This window comes from Camellia sinensis, chromosome 6 (assembly GCF_055761805.1).
Source record: "Camellia sinensis isolate YWXY chromosome 6, ASM5576180v1, whole genome shotgun sequence".
Classification (NCBI taxonomy): domain Eukaryota; kingdom Viridiplantae; phylum Streptophyta; class Magnoliopsida; order Ericales; family Theaceae; genus Camellia; species Camellia sinensis.
In genome coordinates, this window is record NC_138966.1 from 184787239 (window position 1) to 184807759 (window position 20521).

At 36.7% G+C, this 20521-nt stretch overlaps 1 protein-coding gene across 1 annotated transcript; it reads left to right on the forward strand.

Annotated features, from left to right (window-relative positions):
- The first annotated feature begins 334 nt into the window (after nucleotides 1-334).
- Nucleotides 335-1285, forward strand: LOC114316451 (calcium-transporting ATPase 12, plasma membrane-type). Its single transcript, XM_082876795.1, has one exon. The coding sequence runs from the start codon at nucleotides 335-337 to the stop codon at nucleotides 1283-1285; it is 951 nt and encodes a 316-aa protein (XP_082732921.1).
- Nucleotides 1286-20521: the final 19236 nt, after the last annotated feature.

Here is a 20521-nt window from a genome sequence, read left to right on the forward strand (position 1 = left end):
CTTGGTAAGCCAATCGATTAAGTTGTACTGACTTTCCATATCAAACCAAACAATGCATAAGGAACACTTATTAGCCTTTGCCAAAATAAAATTAAAAAAATGAGACAATGCTGTGAACTGCCTGTAGTAAAAAAATAAAACAAACCATCATGATCCATTTCCGAGGACTGACGAGGAATTGAGAAAAAAAAAAAGAGCATTGGAGGAATCGAAGACGGTTTTCACCCACTTTTTTACAAGTTGTATAATCAAATTTTGCCATCTTCATTCACAATTCTCAGAAATTTTAATTCTCTCTTTTTCACCAAGCAAGCACCCAGATTTAACCCAACAAATGTGGTCCTTGAAATCCATTCTCATCGGTGCTAGCAACACCTTGTTGTGTATTATTGATACAGTATTTAATATTAAACCACTGAACAACCCCTACCTAACAAGCCTAGTGGAAGCATTCGACACCAGAAATCTGGACAACCTCAATCGCAACTTTGGAGGCATTGAAGGTGTTGTTTCACGATTCAACTCAAATGAATCCACTGGAATTCATGGAGACACTCAAGACTTGTCTCTCCGACGCCGCACCTATGGTCCCAACACATACCCACAGATCCCAAAAAGAAGCATTTCTCAACTGATGCTGGCAGAGCTCAACCACACCGTCAGACTCACCCAACTGATTTGTGTACTGGTTTATATTATTGTCTTCAGTTTCAAACTACACGGGCTTGGTGATGATGGACTAGTCTTTTATCGGGTAAAGGTGTTTTTCATTGTCTATTTACCTCTTACGTTCCAATCTTTATTCTTCAGATCAATACAAATACACGATGCGTGTAAACACATCGAACAGTTATTGCAAATTTGCAACACCGCCAATATCCAGAGTAAAGTCATAAGAAATGGAAACGTCCAACGGGTTCCGTGCCCGGAAATTGTTGTCGGAGATGTGGTGGTATTGGAGGCTGGGGACGTGGTTCCGGCTGATGGGTTGTTTTTGGTTGGTTCTGATTGCTTTCAAGTTTATGAATCAAAGGTTGGGAGGATGAGTGTGAGTCGACACCAAAATCCATTCTTGATTGTTGGGGGCAAGGTGATTCGTGGGTATGCTGGAATGCTTGTGATTTCAGTGGGAATCAACACAACATGGGGCAACCCTTTTCGATTAGTTACAAAAAACCCTGTTGGATTATCCCTCTTCCGGGTTCGGGGTATTAAGATCAACGATTTTTTAGACAAAATTTTTTCTGCAGCAGCTTTTTTCGTGGTACTCTTCACCAACGCTTAATATAAACTAATGTTAATGTGCCATGTAAAGTGATAAATAATAATGTGATATTCGAATGAGATGGTCGTTCTAGCACTTTTTTAATCAAATAAGGTGTTATGATATCTGTGTCAGTTTGTTACAGTTTTTGAATTCAAATTGGGCCATATAACATTATCTTATATATCTAAATAATGATGTTCCAATCCTAGACCTTTGTTGTTGATGTAATTCAATTGTATTACTTGTACCGTTTAATTCATCAATATATTTTTATTTTGCCGATAAAAAAAAATTGAAGATAATAGGAAGCCTGTACTCTTTATTTCACTTTTTTTTAGTTAACTATGCCCTTTGTTTCAAATTATTAAAAGAATAAATGCTTATGTGAAATGCTATTTATTACTGCATTTATTTAATTTTTTTTTACTGCATATATTATTTGTATTCATACAATAGAGGAGCTCATATTTGAAAAATAGTAAAGCCCATCATGTCATATGAGAAATTAATGAAAGTAAAATAAAAAATAAAAAACATTTAATTGATCTATAGAAACTTCTCCAAACCTTATATTTGCTCTAAACAAGCCCATATGAAACTTTTGAGGCCCTAAATGAATTTTTTTAAGTTGGAGTTTTCTATAATTAGAAGCTTTCCTAATTGGATTCATGTTGTACGTATAACAAATATAAATATACACTAATAAGAAGGAGAAATGATTAAACACTTTGTTGGAATTAGGTTTTAGTAACACTTTTTTGGATGGATTTGGAGGGCTAATGGACACAAGTGTCAGGAAACAAAAACAGTACTCATCTTCTTTTCATTTCAAATAAATATTGAAGTAGTAAAAAAAAAATTATTTAGGTCTTATTTGTTAATAAGTTGTTTTAATGAAAAATTCACTACAAGTTATCACATTATTTTTCTTAACTTTTTAGATAGTGAATTCCTAAATGAACTCTAGTATATTCAACTCAAATATTCATTACTAATAATCTGAGAACACTTTAAACGCATAAATTTTTTTTAAAGCTTGGAAAAAAAGAAGAAGGAAACTTTAGAAATAAGATTCCACGTAGTCAAAAATGCAGCAAAAATTCTAAAGAATTGACTTCTTGTGAATCAGGTAGAATAACCAACAAAATTTGAAGTAAAAAATAATAATAATAATCAAAATCAAATCAAAGAACAAGCCCAAGCCCATCCTAGGACTGAACCACTGGGTAGGGCCTGGGCCATCGTTCTAATCCGAAGCCTGACTTAGACCAGGTCAGCCAGCCTTGTTAAATTACAAAATAAAAAACAAAAAATTGACCTTTGGAGCAACTGTGAGATGACTATTTACGGAAGCTCCAAATTAATTGTTTTAGGAATTGTCATTATTGTTTGCATTTTCTTACAAATTAATTCTGTAATAGTAAAATCAAATCTCTTAGGCAAAATTTATTAAATATATCACCGGCTAAATAACTTGCCTGTAATCTTGTTTTTCTTAATGAATGAGAATCTTATCTTCATCAATTTATACAAAGTTCACAATATATTATAAGTTGTTTTATTTTTATCACCTCATCACATGTATAACTATTTAACCTTTTTTTCTTTTCTTTTTTTTTTTTTTTTTTTTTTTTTTCCCCTCTTCATGAGACAATGTTGTGTGGACTGTCTAGTAAAAACTAAAAATAAAGATCAAAAACCTCTTCATGAGTATATATTTTTTTTAGTACTGATGGAGATTTCTAGGCACAAGAGTTAAGAAATGTTGAACTCTTTTCATCCATTACAAAATTAATTATTTCATAGTAAAATCAAATCTCCTAAGCAAGGTTTTTAGATATATCACCCAACCGAACAATTTGTCGTGTAACTTATTTTTTTGAATGAATAAGAATCTTATCTTCCTCAATTTATGTAGAATTCACCCAAATTATTAATTTTAATAATCTTCCTTGTCAGTCTCTGAACAAAAATTCTAATTTACACTCTCTTCTTCACCAAATATGTGCTTCTTGAAATCTTCTCATAGGTGTCAGCAAAACCTTGTTCTGGTGTGTCGATACGGTCCTTAATATTAAACCACTAGCTAGAAGTCTGGACTATCTCAACAGCGAGTGTGGAGGCATTGAAGGTGTTGTTTTAGGACTCAACTCAAATGCAGCCACTGGAATTTGTGGAGACACTTTGGACTTGGCTCGCTGACGTTGCTCCTGTGGTTCCAACACCTACCAAGACATCCCACAAAAAGCCTTTTCTCATCTGATGCTGGAGCACCTCAAAGACACCTTCACACTTATCCTAGTGATTTGTGCGGTGTTTTATATTATTTGTTGTGTCCAACTACATGGACTTAAACAAGGCTTGCATGGCATAATGGTGTTTTTTATTACGTTTGTACCTGCTAGGTTCATTTCTATGATCTATAAATCAACAGAAACAAACAATACATGTAAACAACTCGGAGATTTATCAAAAGTTACCGCCAATATATAGAGTAAAGTCATAAGAAATGGAAGCCTCCTAAGGGTTCTAGTGTCGGAAATTGTTGTGGGAGATGTGGTTGTGTTGGCCACTGGAGACATGGTTCCGGGTGATGGGTTGGTTTTGGGTGGTGATGATTGGTGAGAGAGTAATTTATAAATAAATTAGGCCGAGCTAAGGTAGAGGCTTATTTGGAAGTTGGGCTGCGCTTCAGACCGAGATAGGAGCTATTGTAGCTCGGTCTAAAACTAACGAGCTTGGGCCAGGTGAAGTTCGGACCGAGCTATGGGCCGAGGTGTTTGGGCTCGCAAGTTGGACCTCATCCTTGTTAGTTCGGTCAGAGACTAATGCAGTTAGCTCGGTCTAAACAGACAAAATCGATGTACAAGTGAACAAGGGCCGAGCTAGGCGTTGCGTATGGAGGCATCGGATTGAGTATGACAAAGGGTTAGTATTAGCTCGGTTATACCGTTATTCAACCGTGGTAGTCATCTCACTTGACTTGCAGTGATAAGATTCTTAGGAGGATTCTGCTGAGGAAAGCAGAGTCCTACTGGAACTGTGCAAACCATCTCCCTTGGTGGGTAGTGAGTAGGGTGTGTGATTGCTAGGAGGACTCTCATAGGAAGAGTTGGAATCCTACTAAGATTGTGCTAGGCAAAACCTACAAAAGCTCGTGACTAGACCTATGTACAAGTATGACAATCATAATTTTTACTCCTAAATACACAGAGCTTTTTGTCTATTGTCTATTGGCTGACTTAGGCATCAGAGGGGTTTCCGACACATACTCATCGGCTAGCTCACGTTTGTGTTTTCAGGAAGCAAAGCGACGACATTTGGAGGAGCGCAAACTTGATCAACAGAATCATACGAGAAGAATTATTTCTTACTCGTACAATTGGTTTTATGTTGATGAATCAATTTGGAAAGGGAAAGGAAAAGGAAAAGGAAATATAGTGAGAGCTAGGCGAACCCAAAATTCATTCTTGGTTGTTGGGAGCAAGGTGGTTAATGGGTATGCTGGAATGCTTGTGATTTTAGTGGGAATCAACACAACATGGGGAAACCGAATTAAATTAGTTACAAGCAACCCTGATGGATTTCTTGTCGAGCGGGTGCGGATTATTAAGATAGCCGAATTTTTAGACAAGGTTTCTCCTGCAACATTTTTCTTGATTGGAATCATATTTATCAGATAACCTCTTAAGCTTTGTATCTGTTAGTAACGGATTTTGAATTCAAATCGTTCACTTTACCCTCTTTTTTTTTTCTTTTTACGGGCTAGATTGGAAGGTGCTTTTCAGGATGTAAAGTTCACCCCGTCCCATTTCAATAATTTAAATAATTTATTTTATAGGATCATTTATGTGTATCATCCATACCAAAAGTTAAACCATTCTAATAATCATATCCATTCAATTTATCACGTTTGTCACACATAAAAAATAAATAAATAAATAAATGATTTATTTTTAAAAATACGTTTGTTGTCTATTTTTAAAAAAATAAATCTGATAAATTAAATAAATTTTGATCAATAAGTCTGACTTAAATTTTTATATAGATGATATATGTAAACAATCTCAAAAAATAAACAATTTTAATTATCAAAATATACATCTCGACTGGAGAAAAGCTAGCTTTTTTTTCTCGTATACAGATTTATATAAGGAACTAGGCCCATAGGTTTAAGGCCCATGTTGGCCCAAAGAGAAACATGAATACTACTATTCACTCTTTGATTTTAAAAATTTTAAAAACAGTTTTTGAATTTTGAATTTTTTTTTTGTAGTTTTTAGTGATTTTTAAATTTTAAATTTTTTTTTATTTTTAGGTTTACTTATTTTAGATCCACTGAAAAGCACAAAATTTGTTAAAAAATATTTTAAAAGCTCACTAAATACAAAAAAAACATACTAATATATATATATATACAAAATTACAATACAATTTATTAATTATTTTTAAATTTCTTCACCAATATTTTAATTTTTAAATATATTTATATTAAGTGAATCTAAAAAAATAAAAATTTTGATTAAAATATAATTAAAAATTCAATAAAGATAACAAAATTGAAAAAAAAAAAATGAAACACTTATGAACTATTTTTGAAAACTCAAAGTCGAACAAAGTATTCTTTCACTTCTTATAATTTAAGAAGTGTAAAAAAATTGTTTAGTAAATTGGACTCAAATATGCATTTACTAATAATCTGGATATACTTTAAACTCATAACAATTTGCTTTGGGTTGGTTTGATAACATTTATATTTATAATTTATAAAAAAAATTGAAAATTATAAGTAAAACTTGTTTTGTATTTATTTTGTTTTAAAAATTCTATAAACAGTTTGTAAAATTTATTAAACATAAAAAAATTAATTTTTTTTTTTTTCATCCGTTCCTTCTTATCCCATCCACTCCAACTACCATCTGCCACTAATCATCACCACCACTAGCCATCTTTACCTATGGCTAGGGAAATAAATTTGGCCCACTGGCCTGTGGCTCACCCAAAGTCCGTTCTGTACAGTTCGGCTCAGTTAGGTTTAAATCCAACTTGAGACCTTGATTTGTCTATTTCAAAGCCCGATTCAGCCAGCTAGGCTTGGCCCAAAGCTCAGCCCATCAGCTCACTCAAGTTTCGGCTTGAGACTCAGTGTTATTTTTAGTGAAAAAAAAAGAGGTGGTGTTTGGTTTGTGTTTAGAATTGTGATTTAAGTGTAGAATTGTATTTTGAGTTTGTGAGTTTTAAAATTATGATTTGAAAAGAGAAAATTTGTTTAGTTATGAGTTTTGAAAAAAAATTTGAATTATAATTTGAATTGAGTGTTAAATTTTTGAAATAAGTGTTGAGTTTGTGAAAAGTTATTTGATTTTTTCAAAGCTTATTTCAAAAAACTTATAACTTATAACCAAATATACAACTTAAAACTTTATTGAAAATTCTATTCGAAACTCATAGCCAAACTCTTTTTAAAATTCAATTCAAATAAATAATTATTGGCAAAAAATAAATTTTTTATTTAAAAAATTCCAAAAATATTTTTTTTATTTAAAATATTAAAAGAAAATATTATTATTTTTTCTTTTTTAAAAATTATTGCAACAAATTAATTTTTATTTCAATTTTTTTTGTTAATTTTAAATAAATGTCCAAATAATTTGTCAATTTGGTCTCAAAAAAATATTTTCTATAGTTAAAAAATATCAAAACCAAATATAATTTTTTTCCTAAATAATAGGTGCCAGTTGCAAAAAATAAATAAATAAATAAATAAAAATGTTCCGGTCAACTGGTTGGACGTCTAGGGGACGACTGGGTAAACCCAAAAATTAAAAACTGTCTAAGCCTCCGTTTGGGAAGTGGGTTGGCTTTTTAGCTTTTTGACTTTTTTGGCTATTTTAGCCTGGGCTTAAAAGCTTGGTTTGAGAAGGGCTTTTTGGCTTTTTGGCTTTTTTGAGTTTTTTTGTGAGAGAAGAATGTAATGATTATGGGTTGGATGTGATGTTTTGTTTGTTATGGCTAAAATAGCCTATTTTGTTTTTTGTGGCTAAAATAGCCAAAAAAGTCTGCAAACCCACTTGCCAAATACAGGCTAAGCAGATGTCCGGACAGACAACCAAATAGACTAAAAATTCAAAAAACTTACTAATTTACCAAACATGTTTTCAAAATGTGTTTTGAAATTGATTTGGAATCATAATTTAAAACTATAAACAAACAGTGAATTGGTTATTAGTATGGAATCATAGTTTGAAACACAAACCAAATACAGCCTAAAATTTTAGTGAAAAAAAAGTAAAAAAATGATTAGACCCGACCCGCCAATCCACCCAAGGTCCAAGTATCCCCTAAATCTAGGCTTAGGTCTGGACTTAATTTTTTAACCCGTAATGTGGTCCAGTCCAAATTTTGATAGCAGCCCTCACAGCCCAACAGTGGACCGGGGGTCTCAAATTTATACCCCTACCTAGGGGTGTGCACGGTGCGGGTCGGTGCGGTTTGAGAGAAAAATAAAAACCGTATGGCGGGTGGCGGATTGATAAAAATGTCACTAGAATTTGCTATTTTCCTTATCAAAAATCGGCGGTTCAGTTGGTAAATAATGGCGGATTTGCCTTAGCGGTTCAGGCGGATTAGCGGTTTATAAAAAATATAATTCAAATTACAAAACTTAAATCAAAGAGTAAAAACAAACGAGAGATACCGTGATACTAAGCATCTTGTGAAGCTTTCTTCTGATGCAGCAAGTGTAGCAACAACATGATAATATCAACGACTATGCCATCAGTTTATTACAAGCATCTGTGGAAGCTACAATGATCAAATACAATATATAAAATTAATATCGTTCCGGGTTTATATTATATTGAAAATGTTTACTATTGAAAAGTATTTAAATTGAAAAGTGAGCTGATGCAAGTTTGCAACATGGCCAGAAAAAAAAAAAAAAAAAAAAAAAAGATTGAAAAGTGAATTGAAATCCAACTTTATTTTGAATTACGGACATCTTGAATTCCCCTCGAGCAGTAATGTAATACTATATTCTAAGGTATAGAACAACAAGTAAACTTAAGTAAAAAAGAATTTTTAGAATCTTATAAAATATGATTTAATAGCGGTGCGGGTCGGTGCGGTTTAGAAGAAAAATAGAAACCAGCGGATTGATAAAAATGTCACTAGAATTTGCCATTTTTCTTACCAAAAATCGACAGTTTGATTGGCAAATAATAACGAATTTGCCTTGGCGGTGCGGTTTTGACGGTTTCGACAATTTCGGCGGTATTATGCACACTCCTACCCTTACCTGTGGCCACCATTGCCACCGACCTCCTTCGATCATCATCTCATGTCATATCTCCTTCGACGATCATTTCATATAGTTAGGGGTGTGCGCGGTGCGAGTCGGTGCGGTTTGAGAAAAAAATAGAAATCGTATGGTGGGTGGCGGATTGATAAAGTGTCACTAAAATTTGTCATTTTCCTTATCAAAAACTAGCAGTTCAGTTGGCAAATAATGGTGGATTTACCTTGGCGGTTCAGGCGGATTGGCGGTTTATAAAAAAAAATAACTCAAATTACAAAACTTAAATCAAAGAGTAAAAAAAAGACGAGAGATACCGTAATGTTAAGCATCTTGCGAAGCTTTCTTCTGATGCAGCAAGTGTAGCAACAACATGATAATATCAACGACTATGCCATCAGTTCATTACAAGCATCTGTGGAAGCTACAATGATCAAATACAATACATAAAATTAATATCATTCAGGATTTACAATATATTAAAAATATTTACTGTTGAAAAGTATTTACATTGAAAAGTAAGCTGATGCAAGTTTGCAACATGGCCAAAAAAAAAAAAAAAAGATTAAAAAGTGAATTGGAATCCAACTTTATTTTGGATTACTGATATCTTGAATTTCCCTCGAGCAGTAATGTAATACTATATTCTAAGGTATAGAACAACAAGCAAATTTAAGTAAAAAATTAAAATCTTGTAAAACATAATTTAATAGCGGTGCAGGTCGGTACGGTTTGAAAGAAAAATAGAAACCGACGGATTGATAAAAGTGTCACTAAAATTTGTCATTTTTTTTACTAAAAATCGGCGATTCGATTGACAAATAATAACGAATTTATCTTAACGGTACGATTCGATACGATTTTAACAATTTCAACGATTTTGACAATCTCAACGATTTTGACAATATTATACACACCTTACGTACAATCGTCAAGCCCTTTTGGTCACCACTTGCGACATCCGATTGTCAAAAACAGCTTACTGTGATGTCGGTTGCCGATGACGTGTTTCAATTGTGTATACACCGTGTGGCTCTGCGAGGGCGTTAAATTCATTTAATGGTCATATTTCTTTCTCATTGTCATTATTATTTTTTCTTTTAATGACCCTCATTGTCATATTTCTTTCCTTTGTTTTGTCATTGTCATTATCTTTTTGAAAAGGTGTGGTTTTCCTTCAATAAAAAAATTATTATTTTTTTAACTTTTTGAAAGTTGATCTCTTGGAGGAAATTACCTATCCTATATCTTTGAAGAAATTTTTTTTAAAAAATTGACATTTTATATGTAAATTTCATTACTTTAGATCTAAAAATAAGAAAATAAGACAAAAAATAAAATTATGTATAATATTATTCATATCATTTACTCAGAACTTGGGTGAACACAGGCATTGCTGTGCCGTTTTATAGGTTTATTTCGGACTTCATTTTGATAATTCGAATCGTTCACATTTTAAAGTATATTAAGTAAAATATATTTTATAAAAAATTAAGTTAATTAGATATCATTAATCTTTTCATTCACTCACATTTGTATTTATTTTAATATTTTAAATCACAATGTGATTTACCTATCAAGTTGGCAATAAAAATCGAACATTTTTGCAATAAGAAAAATATAGTTCCACACTCAAGTGAGTGTGATATTTATTTAGCGTTTTCAAAAATTAATTTCACATTCACTTTTAAAAACTCTTTTTAAGGCAGGAAAATTTAGACTAACCGATCGTCTCACCGATCGTCGGCCGGTTGACCGGAATAGTATTCGGTTTTTTTTTTGGCTCCTGTTATTTTTGTATTACAAAAGAAAATATTTGTGAATTTTTTTTTTAATTTTTTATAATCTTTGAATAGAATTTTGTGTTGTGTGTTTGGTTATAAGTTGTAAGTTTTTATGTTAAAATATCATATATCACATCACTCAATTCAAACTCAATTTAAAACTCTTTTAAAAATTCATAACCAAACAAATTTTTACAGTAAAATTATAATTTTAAAATTCACAAACCCAAAATATAATTCTATTTTCAACTCATAATTCTAAAATACTATCATAGTTACAAATGTTAGTTTTACACTTTATTTTTTATTTTTATTTTCACCACCTATTGGTTTTTTTTTCTTTTCAATCAATTGGTAGTTTGTTGAGAGAGATTAATATGTCAAATAGGAACGACAAAGAGAGAGAAAATCTAAAGCCAATGTGTAATACATCTTCTCTTTTATCCTTCTTTTTTCAGTGAAGATATACACAAAATTGGTACGCATAAAAATATTTAAAAAATTATTACAATTTCGATGTAACTTATATATTGTGAGATTTATAGGTAAAATAAATCTAAGCCATATAATAATTTTCTTGAAATATTTTTTTGTGTATCTAACATTGTTAAAGTATCAAACTCAAAATTAATTGATAATGAGTGAAGAAACTCTTATATTATATTAATCAAGCTTAGGTGACTTATATTATATTATATTAATCAAGTCTAACACTCCTCCTCTCCTCCTCACACGCAGTGTGAAGGCGATTGAGAGATAAATCGGATGAAAGAAACAAAAGTGGGCCAATACTACCACAGGGTGCAGCCACTCAAGACCAAACTCTAATACCATATTAAAGTATCTAATTGAAAATCAATTAATAATAAATAGATAGACCTTTATATTATATTAACAAAATTTGGATATTCAGATTTGCGATGTGTGATTAAACCTGTGTGTGTTAATTTCTGACCATACTGCCAACTTAGTATTCAATTGGAGAGCACTGGCAGAATAGATGGCGCCTGGATGACCTGCAATAGAGAGAAGAGATTCCGGCGGTGGTTCGTCCACCCGGGGACACTCCGATGATCAAGTCAGTTATCTCTCAAAGATAGAAAAAGTGCTCAATTCACTATTCAGAGCATAAAAAGTGTACCTTAGACCCATGGGGATGCCTCTCTTTTATAGCCAACACAATCTTAGTCCCAACAAAAGCCTAGCTTCAATGGACTTAAGATTACTACTAATCTTGGACTCCTAGTAGGATTGGAATAAACTCTCTATGAGTTTTATTTTTATCCAAACTGAAGTCCTCTCCATTCTAGGACTCTTGTCCCTTATCCGCTTATCCCGGATTCCGGTATTCTTGCAGACAACCTCGGCGTTTTGACCAGGACACGTGGCACCCCGGCTGGCACTTCGGTGACACCTCGGCCACGTGCTGTCACGCAAAAATTGTGTCCCCACAACTGCCCCCTAGGTTCTATTACCTCAGCATCTTGAGGTGATAGAACCTATATCGTTTCTTTCATTTAGCACGTCGGCTAAGCTCACTCCGTTCGTTCATTATCGAGATCATAATACGTCGGCTCAATATGACCAAAAACTTACAGTCTTCTTTCACCAATGCCTCAAAATCATTAACCAAGTTTGTTCAAGTTTCTCAGCTGAGATCATCCTCCAAGCCGAGGTTCTACTTTGTTAAATCGAGAATTCTAAGAGCTTTAACACGCGTATGAGCTGTCACGCATGACTACTCAACCGTTCTTGCTACGCGTCCCTCCCCCATTAGACCGTGTCCGATACGCGCCATTAAGTCGCCTTGTGCCTGCGTGCGCTGTCTGACAAACACATTGTTTGAGGCACATCAATTGCATTTTGCCGCCTCTTCACGTTTTTGACAAAACTTTTTCTCTCTCTCCTCGTCTTCTCACCTCTTCATCATTACTTTTGCAAAAAACCCTCTCTCTCTCTCTCTCTCTTACTTTCTCAAATCCTCCATTGTCTCAAGCTCGCAAGCTCTGTGATCGCTTCTAGTCTTCCCCTCCGGCGAAGCTTTCACCGCTCCATCGTTTTGCTGTTGTCGTCTGACTTTGGCGAACTCAACGCCGGCATCATTTTTCTTCGGTGAGTTACTTATTCCTCCTTTATTAGTCTATGTTTCTCTTCAAAAAACTTTCATTACTCGTCGCCATTGCTATTTTGTTCAAGTTCTTGATTGTGAATCACATATCTGAGCACGTTTCTTTTATGATTTCGCTTTTGGCCAGTTTGTTTCTTGAATACACACTGTTCACCCATCTATTCACTTTTGCCACTATTCTTGACTCTGAATCATTGCCCTTGTTTCTGTTTTCTGTGTTTTCTCTAAATCCTTGCCTTCAATCTTTGTTTGCCTAGACTTAGGTTTGGGATTCCTCGTAGAACTTACTGTCTTTAGGAAAAACTAAAACACCCTTCATTTAGATCCTCAGAATTTCTCGCCCCATCCTTCTTCTAGGTTTTGCCGAGGTCACTCCAACCTTTCATAAAACACGCCTTTTCCGAAATCCCACCTTCCTCCCAAGCCGATATCATGGGTATGTGGAGGCATAGGGTAGACACCCCAACTAAATTAGAGTATTTTAAGCAGGAGTTTTCCATTCTGACCGACATCCATTTGAGGTTGGCTGGGGAGGACGACTCCATTATGCCCACTGTTGACTCCATGCCTTTCCCAGTCGTCGCCTTTATTGAATGTGGACTTAGGCTTCCAGTAAACATCCTTTTCTGAAAAGTCCTCCACTATTACAAATTAAACCCGATGCAGCTTGCCATCAACTCTTACCGAGTTATAAATGGTATAATTGCCTTAGCACACCGAGAAAACGTTAGGGTAACCTTAACCGATATTCAATATTGTTATACCATGTGTGGCCTTAAGTTAGGAAAAGGCTATGTCTACTACCTCAAACCGAGGTCCACTGAATACAAACTTGTTGCCGACCTCCCAGACTCCAACAAGGGAGCCGGGGATGATTATTTCATTATCTCAGGGGGAGTTTGCTCCAGATGAAGACCTTTATCTCTACCCTCTTAGCCGAACAGTATTCATAGACAGTAATGGTAAGAGCCAAGTGTTGCATTTACTTGTTTTTCAAGTTTTTAGTACTTTCTTCCTTCTATATATTCTGACGTCTATTTTTCTTGCAGTTCTTTCACAACCACCCAAGGGCTTTCATAAGTCCTTCTATTCCAGTAAAGACCTCAAAAAGCTGTTGGACCTGCCAGTTCATAGGTGGAGAGCTCCCTTGCTTCTGAACTTTATCCCGACCTACAAGTCGGTGCTTCCTGACGTCCCAAAGAGGAAGACAAACAATTCTCCCCCTTCCGCCACAACTCCTCCAATAGCTTCATCATCTCGGCCAGATCAGGGATCAACCTCTAATCCAGCTGAGCTATCATCAACTTCGACTCCATATCTGATCCCACCATCTCAACGCCAATGCTGCCGTAGGACTGCAATTGTTGCCGAGATGGGTCGCAAGAAAGCTGCCGCCGAAGATCTTCTAGCCGACATCCCTGACTCAATTAATGCTCAACCAGCACAAACCCAGCCTCAACCAAAGCAAAAGCCAAAAAGACTCAAGAAGGCTCAGCCTAAGGCAACGGTGACTCAGATTGATACCAAGGACACCTTGCCAATTTCAAAATTGGCTGAGAGTGAGAAGACCCCTTCTGTTGTCGAGAAGAGGCCTGCCGAGGCCTAACCATCCGAATCTACTAGATGAAAGAGGCTGAGATCGTCCTTTATGACCACCTCGGGGCCATTAAAACATGATTCTCCCTGGGCCCCGCCAATCATAATCGACGACAAGCCAGTTAAAGTTGGTGATAGCGCCAACGACATTGAGGTAGGCGTTGCCCTCTCCACCACCTTGCTTCTACCCGAAGATCTTAATCGTAACGCTAAGATGAGCGAATATTAAAATTTTTCTCTGATAGTGCAGTATTCCGTTCAAGTAAATTCTTTACACTTAGTATTTTTCTTTCTTTTTCTTTTTATACTTAGAGAATTTTCTAAAAATTTCTGCTCTGTCCGTTTTTCTTCAGGCGATCCAGCACGCCCACTCCTTCTCAATGAAACTTTTGAAATGAGGAAGGAGTTGGCCGACAAGATCAGAGAGGTCTCTGGTTTGCAGAAGACCTTAAAAAAGACCGAGGAAAAGATGAAGACCTTGTCAAATCAGGTCAAGGCAGCTATTAAAGCTAAAGACGAGGCTGAAGAAAAAGCAGATGCTGCAGAGGCCATTAAGAAGGTTCTTGAGGCCCAAAAGAAAGAGGCCGAAGAAAAGATGACCAAGGCCCAAAAAGAACTTCAAGATGCCTTGGCCACAAAAAAGGCCGAGATCAAGGCCGCTGATGAGAGGGCGTATGCTGAGGGGGCGGCTGATGTCAATGAGGACTACAAAAAGCAAGTGAAGCAAGCATGCAACAAGGGTTTCACCCTTGGTTGGATGGCTGCCCTCAAAAAGCTTGATGTCCCCGAGGACTCCCCCTTCAAGAATACCGATGTCCTCCCCCTTCCATTCTCTCATACTCCAAGCCAATCTAAAGACGATTCTAAGTCTGAGGATGAAGCTTTGGTGAAGAAGAAGAAGGATGCTGAGACTCATGGGGCCAAGTCCCCTACTCTGAATGAGCAAGTCTTGGACTTGACTCAGGAGGAGGAGGGCGAGGAGGTCTCCAAAGACGCTACTCCTGAGAAGACAAAATCGGACGTGCCCATTGCCGACAAGAGCATCGACCAGACTCTCAAAGAGATCGATACCGAGCTCGCTGCTGAGAAGGACGCCAAGAATAATTCTCAAATGTCTTCGGAGCCCCATCCTACTGTTGATACCCAATAGTCTTGGTTTTTTGCTTTGTACTTAGTACTTTGTCTTACTTTTTGAATCAATATAAGCTTGGATCTGGCCGAAGTGCCACTTTTGTAATTTCTAAACAATAACTCTTTTGGGAGGCCAAAGTGCCCTCTTCTTTTTGAACTGATTCTTTTTAATGCAAGTACAATTTCCTTTGTATGACTCTTGTATGATTCTGTACTTAGAATAATTTTGCATGCTTTCAAGCATACACCTTATCTGTGCGATTTCCTCGGGGTGATATACCTCAGTTATACAAACCAATGATTTACCTCGGCAAGTACACAAGTACTTCTTTTAATACAACCTTGGTCTTAACTTGTAAATTTTTCTAAAAAATTTCAACAAGTGTTTAGACCAATTTTCTTTTAGTCATAACCTCGGTTTAACTTCAACTTGTAACTTCAACCTTAGTTTAACTTCAACTTGTAAACTTAAGTTTCAACAAGTGTGAAACATGACCTCGGTTTAACTTCAACTTGTAAACTCAAGTTTCAACAAGTGTGAAACATGATCTCGGTTTAACTTCAACTTGTAAACTTTAATTTCAACAAGTGTTAAACATGACTTTAGTTTAACTTCAACTTGTAAACTCAAGTTTCAACAAGTGTTAAACATGACCTCGGTTTAACTTCAACTTGTAAACTCAAATTTCAATAAGTGTTAAACATGACCTGAGTTTAACTTCAACTTGTAAACTCAAGTTCCAACAAGTGTTAAACCAATCTTCCAAGCATCAATTTCCAGCCCTAACCCTCTACCCCCAAATGTAAATCTAAGTTCCATTTGGGTTCTTATTTAAGACTGGGGCTTTGACCTTGTTGTAGAGGTCAGATTCAGATAAAGACTGGCCAAGGTAACTAACCTCGGTCTTTTTGTTAATCTGACTGATACGTACTTAGTTCCAGTCTGAGTTTGATTTTGCTAATATGACTAGCCCAGGTTAACCCAACTTAGTTCAACTCTATTATATGCAAGTAAAAGTTCTACTCTATCATATAATAAGTCTAAGTTATTCGTCATGTTTCACTTAGAAACATCGCTAACTTAGTTCAACTCTATTATATGCAAGTAAAAGTTCTACTCTGCCATATAATAAGTCTAAGTTATTCGTCATGTTTCACTTAGAAACATTGTCAAGTATCCGGTTAATCACATTACACAAGTTTAAAGATCAAGCTAAAACTTTATTACTTTTGCTAATAACAAGATAAAAAGAAATCTTAAAAAACGAGAAAATCTAGTGGTAGAAAAACTTTAGATTGCAAGTATTTCAGGGTCTTGGCAATTTTTTGCCTTCACAGTCCTCAAGCCGATATGCCACATTGCCCAAGACCAAGATGATTCTATAGGGTCCCTCCCAATTCGGGCCAAGCTTGCTCTCTCTGGGATCCTTCTTGTTGCCGACGACCTTTCTCAGGACGAGGTCACCAACTTAGAACTCTCGCGGGTTCACCTTCTTATTATAAGCCCTGGCAAGCTGCTGCTGGTATTCCCCCAGCTGAATTGCTGCTTTCTCCCTTCTCTCTTCTAGCAGATCCAGATCTCAGGCTATAAATACATCATTAGTTCCATTCTTTACTCCTTAGGTTCTGATCCCTGGGATGCCGACCTCCAGAGGAATGACTGCTTCTGTGCCATAAGCCATGGCAAATGAGGATTCCCCAGTTGATCTTCTCGGCGTAGTCCGATATGCCCAGAGTACACTTGGCAGTTCATCCACCCACTTTTCCTTTGCTGCTTGCAGCCTCTTCTTAATCCCATCCAAGATGACTTTGTTGGATGCTTCTTCTTGTCCATTGCTTTGAGGAAAACTTGGGGTGGAAAAATAATTCTTGATTTTGAACTTTGCACAGAAGCTCTTGATTAGCTTACTATCAAACTATGTGCCATTGTCAGTTATTATTGCTCTTTGGATTCCAAACATGGTGATGATGTTCTTCTATATGAAGTTTTTCACATCAGCGTCCTGAATCTTGGCAAAGGGTTCAACCTCTACCCACTTGGTGAAGTAATCTGTTGCTACCAACAGGTACTTCCTTTGTCTAGTTGCTTGGGGCAATTTTTCAACAAGATCCATGCCCCATTGGGCAAATGGCCAAGGACTGGACACTGGGTTCAAGTCTACTGCTGGTTAGTGTATCAAGAGTGCAAACCTTTGGCACTTCCCACACTTCTTGACATAGGTTTCAGCATCTTTTTGCATGTAGGACCACCAATACCCCTGTGTAATGGCCCTATGAGCAAGTGACCTACCCCCGGCGTAGCTTCCACATACTCCTTCATGTATTTCATACAGAAAGTCTTCAACCTGTACAGGATGCACACACCTCAAAAGGGGTCCAGTAAAGTATTTTCTGTAGAGATGGTCTTCTGCTATCAAACCGAATCTTACCGACTTCAGTTTGATCTTGTGCGCTTCTTTACGGTCGTCTGGAAATTTTCCTTCTTTAAGGAATGCTACTATTGTATCCATCCAACTTGGTCTCATCTCTACACGCATTGCTTCACGATTCGTACTCAATGGTTCTATGCTTGGACCTGACAAGTAGTCAACCATTATTGTTCTTGCCTCACCAGGCTTTCTTACACTAGCCAGGTTAGCCAGAGCATTGGCATGGCTGTTGTCATCTTGGCTTACCTGCTATAGTTGGTAATTTTGAAATAAGGCTACCAGTCTGCCTACTTCCTTTGCGTAGGCCAACATCCATTCATCTCGGGTTGCAAATTCCCCTATTGCCTGATTGACTATAAGTTGGGAGTCACAAAAGACTATTACCTCATCGGCTTCCATGGCTGCTGCTAGCTTTAGTCCTGCGATCAACATTTCATACTCTGCTTCATTGTTTGAGGCCTTAAACCCCAAACGAATGGATTGTTCCAGTATCTGCCCATCTGGCGATACTAGTACTACTCTTGCCTCCGCTCATTGTCGGTTTGAACTCTTATCCACAAATAACCAGAAGGAGTCGCCAATGTAAATACTGCAGGGCCTGAGTTTCTCTTTGTTCCTTTGCTATGTTGTCCTCTGCTGGGTTTTTTCTTGCTCACCTGGACATTGCACACCTTGGCTCAACAGAGCCTGATGTGTGATGGAACCTAGTGTGAACTCAGCCACGAAGTCAGCCAAAACTTGGCCTTTGATTGCTGTTCTGGGTCTAAATTCCAAGTCATATTGGCCCAAGTCCATTGCCCATCTGGCTATTCTACCTGTCAGATCTCCTTGTTGCAACAGGGACTTCAAGGGGTGTTCAGTTAACACTATAATTTTGTGGGCTTGAAAGTAATGATTCATTTTCTTGGAAGCCATTACTAAAGCCAGTGATAACTTCTCTAAGGGTAGATATCTGGTCTTTGTATCTGCAAGGGTTTTACTTACGTAGTAAACAGCCCTTTGTTCTCTCTTTTCTTCTCAGATTACCACTGCACTTATTGCATGTTTTGAAATTGCCAAGTATAAGAACAACTCCTCACCAGGTACTGGATTTGAGAGAACTGGAACTGTGGTCAAATACTTCCTTAAGTCGGTCAAGGCGGCTTCGCATTCGTCGGTCCATAAGAAGTCTATGGCTTTCTTTACTAAGCTGAAGAAAGGCTTACATTTATCAGAACTTCTGCTTATGAATCTGTTCAGGGCTGCAGTCCTTCCAGTCAACATCTGCACTTGTTTTGCCGATGTTGGGCTCTTCAGTTCTAAGATAGCCTTGATCTGATCTGGGCTTGCCTCAATGCCCTTTCTGGTTACCAAATATCCTAAGAACTTAGCAGACCCAACTCCAAATGCACACTTTGATGCATTGAGTCGGAGCCGATATGTTTTAAATATGTCAAAAACTGTCTTTAGGTTGGCCAGATGACCTTCAGGTTCCTTGGTCTTCACGACCATGTCATCGATGTAAACTTCCACTGTTCTGCCAATTAAATGTCTGAACATCTTGGTTACCAATCTCTGGTAAGTTGCACCTACATTTTTCAATCCAAAAGATATCACTCTGTACCAGTATAGCCCTTTTGGGGTGATGAATGCAGTCTTTTCCTCATCTGGCGGGTACATAGCTATCTGATGGTATCCCCTGTAAGCATCCAGGAAGCTCATCCTTCCATGCCCTGAAGTGGCATCTACCAGTTGGTCAATCTTGGGTAATGGGAAGCTATCTTTGGGACAAGCCTTGTTCAGTCTAGTGAAGTCCACACAGACCCTCCACTTCCCATTCTTTTTCTTCACAACAATCATATTTGATAGCCACATCGGGTAACTTACCTCTCGAATGGCTCTGGCCTCTAGAAGTTTATCCACTTCTTCTTCTACTGCCTCAACGTGCGTCAATGTCGGCCTTCTGGCTCGTTGGATTACAGGTTTGGCTGACCTGTCCACATTCAGTCTGTGGCAAGTGACCTCGGGGTCAATGCCAGGCGTCCGAGCAAACACCTCAATGTTTGTTCTCAAGAACGCCTCCAGTTCTTTTTCTTTTTTCTCGGCCAAGCCTGAGCCAAGAAGGAAGAAGCGTTCTTTGTCCTCTTACTGGATGAGGACTTTCTTCAGGGTTCCTCACTCTTCTCGGCTGGCTCTTTGCCGACGTCCTCCAGGACTTCCATGTCATCATCCTCAACCTCTGCTGGTTTTGCTTCCCAAATGTTGCAGGTAGATTTCATTGCTGCCATGAAGCAATTCTTTTCCTGTACTTGATCCCTCTGTGACAACCCTCACTTCTGATTAGTGTTAAATTGTGATCAAGCATAATAAGTAATTGATTAAGATGAAATCCTAAATTGTGAGTGTGTTGTTTAGAATGCATTTTTATCTGTTCGTTACTAAATGATCTATTCATGTTTTAATTTCGAACTGCGAATTGAAAGCCTTATCGGCAACCGATTCAGAAATTGATTAGTGTTATAAGCCAATTAGGATTTATAGAATTTTACGGTAGGTTTAATTAAAATTTGATTTGAAATGATTAAATTAGAATAAATAATGCTAAATTAATTGAATCTAGGTTAATTACATGTTTCGCCATTGAGTGGGCATATACCTTGTTGCACACCTTATTTAAGACCAAACCGTGAGAGAGAGAGAGAGAGAGAGAGAGGGAGAGAGGGAGAGAGAGAGTTGGAAGATAGATTGATTCAACAAGAGATTGGCTTGAAACTTAGAGGAACTTGAAGAAAACTTGAGAAATTAGGCTTCTACACTTGGAACTCAAGACTTAAGGTAGGAAATTCATTCTCTTAATTATGAATTTAAGTTGTTGCATGCATGGTTCATGGGAAAATTGATGTTTAGAGTCAA

What these genes read in the sequence shown, in the direction of transcription:
- LOC114316451 (XM_082876795.1), top strand. Translation starts at nt 335, where the DNA reads ATGTGGTCCTTGAAATCCATTCTCATCGGTGCTAGCAACACCTTGTTG.